The sequence below is a fragment of the Artemia franciscana genome, chromosome 8, assembly GCF_032884065.1.
Source record: "Artemia franciscana chromosome 8, ASM3288406v1, whole genome shotgun sequence".
In the NCBI taxonomy this organism is placed as follows: Eukaryota; Metazoa; Arthropoda; class Branchiopoda; order Anostraca; family Artemiidae; genus Artemia; species Artemia franciscana.
The window spans coordinates 27,164,339-27,172,645 of record NC_088870.1 but is presented as its reverse complement, the minus strand read 5'-3'; the positions used below and the strand labels follow the sequence as shown (position 1 = coordinate 27,172,645).

The following is an 8,307-nucleotide window of genomic DNA, read 5'->3' as shown; positions in this document are numbered from 1 at the left end:
CCTTGTGTAGAAACCTTTTTGTGGCCTTTGATATCTTTTTTGAGGTGACTTTATTTTTGGCATTGTCACAAGCAAAATTTAAGTTTTATCACTGATAAGTCCAACAAGTGCAGACGGGATCTAGTTTAATTTGGGTAGAAGAATAAGCATCAAAATTTCCTAAATGGTGATTTAAATCCTAACTTTCGTGTGAGTATCTAAGCTCCGAGTAGTTCTATAGATTTATTTATCACACTAATATTCGTTTATTCAGTGCAATATGTACGCAACAAATACCATGTAACTTATGAGCAAGTAATCACTGTGAAGACTTTCTCCGGTTAGATTAAGACACTAAAAACATCCATATTTAAAAGTCGGGGGGAGGGGGACTCTTATTACTGAATCATCATCTATTTAATAAGCGTTCGTTCAATTTTGTTGATACAAAACGCACAACGCGTGCGAGATGAAACAGACCAATGGCTGCACAGAAAAAGAAGAGGTATTAAACTTTGGTAGTACGAAACTGGGAAATATTCTCATCACGCTTTCATAATGTGAAGAAGGGTCGAAGATAAGGGAAGCAAAGCTTTGAGCAGTATGGGGTGCAATGGAAATAGATTTTGTATTTAATGGTCTATCTCTGGATACATCTCAATTTTCCTTGATATACCATTAATCTGATTGGTTCCTATGCAAATGCGGTAATCGCCTGCTATCCAAGAAAAAGTGTTGATTCATTTACAGGTGAAGATACAACAGGACTTTTTTGGGTGACTTTATTCTCCATTATAACACGCGCAGCTCGACGATCGAACGTATCGAGACATAATTCTTGCCTGAAAGAAGAAAAGGGATGTACTCTCAATATGCCAATACTAGACTAGTGTATGTCCAGGATAGCTAGACCTAATTCTTCCAGCATGATTTTGGACTTTGCCTAAGTAAAAAAAAATACGTTGAGCTTTGTTTGCATTTGATGATAGGCATTTTTAAAATAGACGTTCATTAGGCAGGCTCAGTCAATGGAGCTTAAGGGTTCACAGATATATTTGAGGGATCCTTCAACTGAATTCTGATAAAAATCAACCTTTTTAGTTTTATGTAATGCAATTAAAACCATTATTATGAAAATATGCCCTTCGTATTTGTCGTATTGGTAAATTGGGATATATAAGATAATTTATTTTTGCCCAATTACAAACTTGCAATAAAGAAACAGAGTAAGGCAAAAGAAAAGAGGAACGAAATGAAAAATATAAAGAAAAATTCGTTTTTAACTATCTATTAACACAGAATGAATCCAAACAACACCCGTAAACACTCCTAAATGGTACAAAAACTGTCCTAACCATTTACGTTCGTATTAAGCACATGTCTCTCTCTCCATAATTCATGACGTCTAAAGGGTGGGGAACAGAATATTGGTGCAAAATAAGATTATTTCTGCAAAATGACTTGAAACTTAGTAGGAAGTTTGACTCACAACATAATTCTAAACGAATCGGCAACTTTCGGTTTCAGAAAGGGAATCTCAAAGTGGTGAAATATTCAGCGTGTGGGGCTTTAGCCAGGGAATAATATAATTTATCGTTTATACGTTTCTTATAACTGTACTTTAGTGTATAGCCTCCGTGGAAGCCTGTGATGCGTATTCTACAGTAAGTACACGAGTACTAAGCTTACCTGGACCATGGACGGGGTTTATTTGCAAAAATTTAGACCGAAGCTATAGGATACATTCGTATAACATCATTAAGATCGTTGATTAGAGATGATTGAAGATTAATTAATCATCATTAATTGCAGTCTCAACTTGCAACTTACAACCTTTAGGGTCATTAAAGCTATAGTATTCAAAGGAGCTATGTTACACAGAATAAAACTGTAGAGAAGGGAATAACAACCAAAATGTTTCGCCACAGCAGAATTATTGGTTTTTATACTAACATTCTGAATGGGAAAAAATAATAAGGTAACAACTTTGAGTTACTCCCAAAGCCCATACAAGCGAATTCTACTTCAGAATTCCATCGGGCGGAACTTTCAAGCTTCGCATAATCTGTGTGCATAAGATAAAACATATTTTTGGATAATGTTCCCTCATAAGTTTCAACTTTTAATCAAAAGTCTTAAATTTTTATCCGTTGGTAAACTTGTGTTTACTGTACTCCCATGCAGATTACTTGAAGTGTTAAGTATTCTCAGATAGGACCGTCTCCAAAATAAAATATTTCAGGCGAAGTAAACTGCTTCTTTCCTGCTAGATCTTAAATATGGAATATTTTTAGCGCTATCATTTGGTATCTAAACCCTCTGCCAGTAAACTCTGAAACAGGGGGGGAGGTGTCAGGTGCTTTAAAATTCATGTTATTATCCTCCTCTCTCTCTCTCTCCCTCTCTCTCTCTCTCTCTCTCTCTTCCACTCTCTCAGGCAGATTAACAGTAGAAGGAAAATATGGCTCTATGTTTATGTTCAATTTTCATGATATTGACTTGATACATTTTATTAAGGACACATTATTCTAAACCTTTAACTTAATTTGAAGCAACGCTGCTGGTGGCGACTACAACTTAAAAAAAAAGAAATCTCTATTTTATTTATATTTCTATATGTACACTTGTTTTATTTTGATTCATTTTTAACTAATAGTTTTATTTACTTACTTTAAATGATCTCTTATTGTAGCGGTGGTAATAGCAACTTGACGACCTTGTTGAATCATTCTGTCACGTGTACTGACTAAGTCGCTAACCCTTTTCTCTTTGGCGTTGAGCTGCTCTCTTATGGCTTTTTCTCTTCCTTTTTCCTCGGCTTTCAGCCTAAAGCAAGAAGCAATAGATAAAGAATGCTAGAGATTGCTTTAAGCAATACCTGGGAATTTCCTTTACTTTTTCTATTGTTTACTGTCATATTTAATAACATTGCTAACTTTTTGTTACCAATAAATTTGTTACCAATAATTTTTGTGTACCAATAAATGAATGAAATTATAATAAATGAAAAAAATTACCTTTCTTCTCAAAATTGTGGTTCCCCCTCCAACTTTTGGGCTCTGTCTCCTAGCACTATCTGGGAGGATATTCCATAAGCCCTGCCCCGCAAAATCAATGTTAAAAGACGTTCCTATGCCACTCCTATACTCTGTCAACAAGTAAATAGAATACCTAGTAATAATAATGATGCAGAGGAATGTCAGATGTAAATGATCTAAAACTCTGAAGGATACAACTCAAGAAGACAGTGGAAAGTAAACAAAACATCCTGGCAATCACGGAGATGCCCCATATCCAAATTATTAATTTATCTGAAAAAAGAATATGGAGGCAATTGTTTTCTTACAGGGTTATCTAAATGGACAATGCTTCTAACAGAATAGTCTTTATTCCTGTTGAAGACAGCCGATGATGCAGTCTAAGTCGAAATTATAGTCCAAGATTCTATTCTGAAGTTCTATAGTTCTCTATATATTATAGTATATATTATATATTATAGTTATATATGTATTATATATATATATATATATATATATATATATATATATATATATATATATATATATATATATATATATATATATATATATATATTACAGTTTATATATAGTATTCTATGGTTCTACTATATAGTTCTATTCTATCCTAGGTGGAAGAGATACATCTCACGAAACTAAACACGACAACGAGCCCTTTAGAAAGTTTACCAACAATAGCAACTTGTTAATGTACATGTGTGTTCCACCTTGAATGCCTTTCGATATTTTCATTCAGAGAGGGTTAAATACTCCTTCTCCCCCCCCCCTGATCAAATCATAAAGAGTGTTCGACCTGGCTGAAACAAAATGCCACTGACCTTTGAAATCAGCATTTCAAAGTAAATCAACTTTTCTCTAAACGAAATTGAATGCCAAAAAGTTTAAAAAATGATACGAAAAACATATTGGAGGATCTTTGCGATACAGTTTTTATTTCTTCCTATAATCAGAGTATTGGTAATGAAAACACTTAAGGAATGATAGAAGTGTATTTTCACGCTGGAAGATATATTTGACCTACTGTTTCATTTTCTGTTTGTGTGCCAGTTCTTTTGCATTTCTATCTTCCTCGAGGATTTTCTTCCTGCGAGCAATTCGCTCGGCAGCTGATTGCTGGGCTCGTCTAGTAGTTATTTCTTGAATATCTGTGACATGCTGTCGCCATTTCTCCATTCCATTCTTTAGCTCTTCAAGAAACTCCTGAGCTCTCATCAATTTCTCATGCTGTTTCTGTCTAAAAAAAAATCATGGTTTTATACTGCTGCTTTTAAATTAGGGGTCGGCACCGTTTCTATTTTTGACTTAAACAGAAACGGTAAAAAAAAACCCATCAGTTAAAAAACTGAAAAGAAACAGAGAAAAAAACGGAAACCGGTTTCTGTTTTTCCATTGTTTGCAAAAAACAACCTGTTTTATTTACTAAAAACGGCCGTTTTAGCAGATATTTCCACTTCTTTCAGTTTTTTAGGGTTATGAGAGTAAAGTGAACATCTACTAATATAGATTAGTAAAAAAGACCAACCATATAAAAAGACCAAATATATAGAAAAGACCAAATATATAAAAAGTTCACAAATACAAAAAGACCACATAAACTAAAATTTATCTTTTGAAAATGTTCGAAGGGTACTGGCATGATAAACCCCCTACCGTCAAGTTTTTAATTCTTTAATGCATAGAACCAATTTTTATTTTTTGTTAGTTTCTTTCTACTTAGCATCAGACAAGACAAAGAGAAGTGACAGAATAGATGGAAAATATATAATTTGGGTTATATGTTTGCACATTAGGGGGGGGGGTAAAGTATTTGGAAGTTAGAAAACAATTCTTACTGCATAATATGCGGAATAACTGGACCTAACACATTAGACATGCAGACCCGCTATACTTTACCCTCCCCCCTCTAATTTTCAAATATATAGCCTTAGATTTGCTTCTAAAGTATTATATTTTTATCTTACTTTGATAAATTTCATTAAGATTGAGCGTCAGAGAAACATATTAGAAGAATATTAGGTAGAAGGTATATCATACAAGTACCATTCGAAGTTCAAGTGACTTTGCAGTCATTTGTGAGTACTGCTTTCGCGTAAAGTACCCAGCAATACTAAATACACTCTCACTGCTCACTGAAGTTGCAGGCACTGTGGGATGCATGAATGTAGTTTCACTTAAGTCTAGGTAAGTGCAGAAGTAGTTGGTTCAAAATTCTAGAGGATAAGAATTATTTTTCTTAATCTTTGCCTCTCGCTCGAGAAGATTGGAACTCTCTCCTCATATGCCCTGATAATATTTGCTGCTGCGCGGGTACTTCTTGTATTGTTAGCATTTTGACTGGGAGAGTTTATCTCAAGCCCAGTCGTGTCGAGAAACTTAGCAAACAAGCGCTATGTTCTTGCTCTGGAGTCGTTGATGCATTTTGGTTAGTCCCTGCCTTAGAAGGAGTAACGTCAATTTGGAAAGATGCGGAGTTCAATTGGATTGGAATGAGAGAATTTGACTTAGGACTGGCCGAATAATATCTCCTGAGCTGAACAGCAAATTATCTCTTCAGGCCATTGACTGACTCAGCCATAGTACTAGTATCCAGAGCCTGACTAAACAATTGAAGTCCTTCAGTTTTCAGAACAATTTTGCTTCCCAAGACAAAAATAGCTATCAGCGTAGGGTGTTTGAACGGGCGAAGAACCTCAATGAAGTTCGAGCTCACAGAAATATACGAAAATATATCATGTAGATATTTTTATAAAGGTCTTGAAATTTTGAAGACATCTTCAGGATTCTCACCAGCTTTCATATTTTTACCAATGCTGCTCCCAGCGTTAATCATTCACTAGAGACCCCTCTTTGTCTAGATACTGCTCACTGAGCAGCCAGGTAACTATATACTTACAGTGACTTACCAAGAAGTGAAAATCCAGTTAAACTGCTTCATTTAATTCAATTAAGTTTAATTTTGAATTAGTTTTTAAAGTGGCAAATCTTTTCTTGAGAGCATTTAAGGACAGAACTATTCCCAAGGTGCCGAATAGAACAAAATAAAAAAAAAGTGCCTAGATATAAGCAACCAAAACAAGGAAGATGAAAAAAATTAGTTTAAGAGAAACGAAAATAGCTAACACGGTAAGAAAAAAACGAAACAAAAAATGGAATGAAAAAACGACAACCTGTTCTTTCAGTTTTCTAAAAAAAAAAAACAGAACAAAACAAAAACGGTAGAACAAAAAACAATACAGAAACAGAAACGGTGCCAACACCCTATTATAAATGCAAAGTTTTGCCTTTAGATATCAAGCTAAAGAAATTTTGGAATCCTAAAAAATATAAGTACATCCTAAAGCATATTTACATAACCATTACACCAAAAATTCCCATAGACAATTATGCTTTAACGTTTCCATAGCTACCATATGTTTTAAGATTTCCATAAGCTTTCCTTCATGTGGAAAATCAAGTTAACTCTCTTTTGTCTTAATATGGAAAAAAGGGACATTTTTCTGTTATACAAAAAAAGAAAAAATTTTTAGGGTTCATTGCCCGATATTCATTTTCTTTGCCCGATAGATGGTACTATTCTTAATAGTTTTATTCTGAACATAAGAATACTAAAATTTATGAGTGAAGTACCAGGCATGTATACAGGATGTAGGATTTTTTTGAGTGAGGGAATAAAAAAAATATTCAATCAGTTAAATAAGATGTTCCAAGAAATCTCGAAAACTTAGGATTTTAGGGAGAAGACCTCTGAGGTCCCCTGTCCTGTGTAGACGCCTGTTAAGTGGTAAAGCTTATACCCTATTTACTTGAATGTATGAAAATAGAAAGATAAAGAATAATTACTAAGATAGTAAGTCAAGCTTAGAGTTTAGGCTACAACAATAGTAGTGACAACTCGCTGGTCTTGAGGGGCCAGATAGGGGGTAAACTATTGGATCTACTAATCCCTCAAGACGTTATTACGCATACCTGGGTCTGACGCAATATTACAGCGCACGTGTCTAGTACACCTACGTCATAGGGTTTGCTTGTTATAGCACAAGGAATGTTTTCTAAGAGATACAGGTGTCTGTTATGTAATACTTTTTTTTTTAGACCTGTGAGGGCCAGGGCTTCCTTACTCCAGGATTACTGTGGTTATTCCATCATAGTGTTTTGTTTATTTTTGGTTGTTACGTAATAGAGTATTTTTTCTTAAAAACTCGCGAGGGGTAGGAAAAAACCTACAGGGCCCACTAGTGGGGAACCTTCAAGACGCCGGACCATAGCAAGCAACTCCACCGGTCCCCTAGCAATCAATTCCAACAGGGGGCCCTGGGAGATATTTCCAACGGTGGGGGGCACTAGCTACAAATGCCAATGGAACCCTAGCGGTTAATTCCAATGGGGAGGGAGGGGGGTGTTAGCATCCAATTTCATCGGGGACCCTAGCATCCAATTTCATAAGGGGACCCAAACTTAACCACCGGGGGCGTAGCATTCAATTTCATTGGTCCCCCAACCTAACCACCGGGGTCCTAGCAACCATTTCAACGGGGGCCCTAGTATCTAATTCCACCGGGCCCCTAGCAGTTAATTCCAACCAATATCCTAGTGAGCATTTCTGACGGGCCCTAGCATCCAATTCCCTCGAGGCCTTAGGATCCCATTCCATCAGGAGCCCCTAACTAGCCACCGGGGGCCATAGCATCCAATTTTACTGGGAGTACCCTAGCATCGAATTCCATCAGGGGGCCTTAACATCCAATTGTATCCGGCCCGTAACCTAACCACCAGGGCCCTAGCATTCAATTCCATCGGAGGCCTCCTAGCATCGAATTCCTTAAGGGGGACCCCTAGCAACCAATTTCATCGGCAAGATGTATTCAAGCGTTTCAATGATTTCTTTGGTTATTATGTAATAGTAGAATCTTTACTTATCTTAAGGATGATGCAATCTCGCGTGACAAGCTAGACTTCAGGGGGGGGGCAGTGAGGGATCCTCGCTTGTATCTGTGCACAGCACGCACGTGGGATGTTATGGAATGACGGTGCACAAATGGGATGTTACATAATACTTTAAGAGATTCCATTTTCTTTCAAGACATTTTTGTGAGGGAATCTTTATATTCCAAAGACTTTATGTCCCCATTAGGATTCGAAAGGGATTCCCCCACTATCAAATGGAACGCAAATCAGCTGGGGTAACAAGACATTCTAATATTTTGATTCGGTTAATACATTCTACATGATAACTTATTGTACGCAAGGAGGATCCCCTGCTCGAGCATACTAGAGTGATTAACGAATTGCA

At 36.2% G+C, this 8,307-nt stretch overlaps 1 protein-coding gene across 3 annotated transcripts in view; it reads right to left on the bottom strand.

Annotated features, from left to right (window-relative positions):
* Positions 1–221: 221 nt before the first annotated feature.
* The window catches only part of LOC136030225 (trichohyalin-like), a 185,779-nt gene continuing 177,693 nt past the window's right edge, over positions 222–8,307 (bottom strand). For all 3 annotated transcript variants that reach the window (XM_065709039.1, XM_065709040.1, XM_065709041.1), the window contains 3 exons: positions 4,039–4,251; positions 2,650–2,805; positions 222–821 (listed from right to left, as the gene is read on the bottom strand). In XM_065709039.1, coding sequence (XP_065565111.1) covers positions 698–821; positions 2,650–2,805; positions 4,039–4,251 — 493 coding nt within the window. In that variant the 3' untranslated portion in view covers positions 222–697. The remainder of the gene's footprint in view (positions 822–2,649; positions 2,806–4,038; positions 4,252–8,307) is intronic.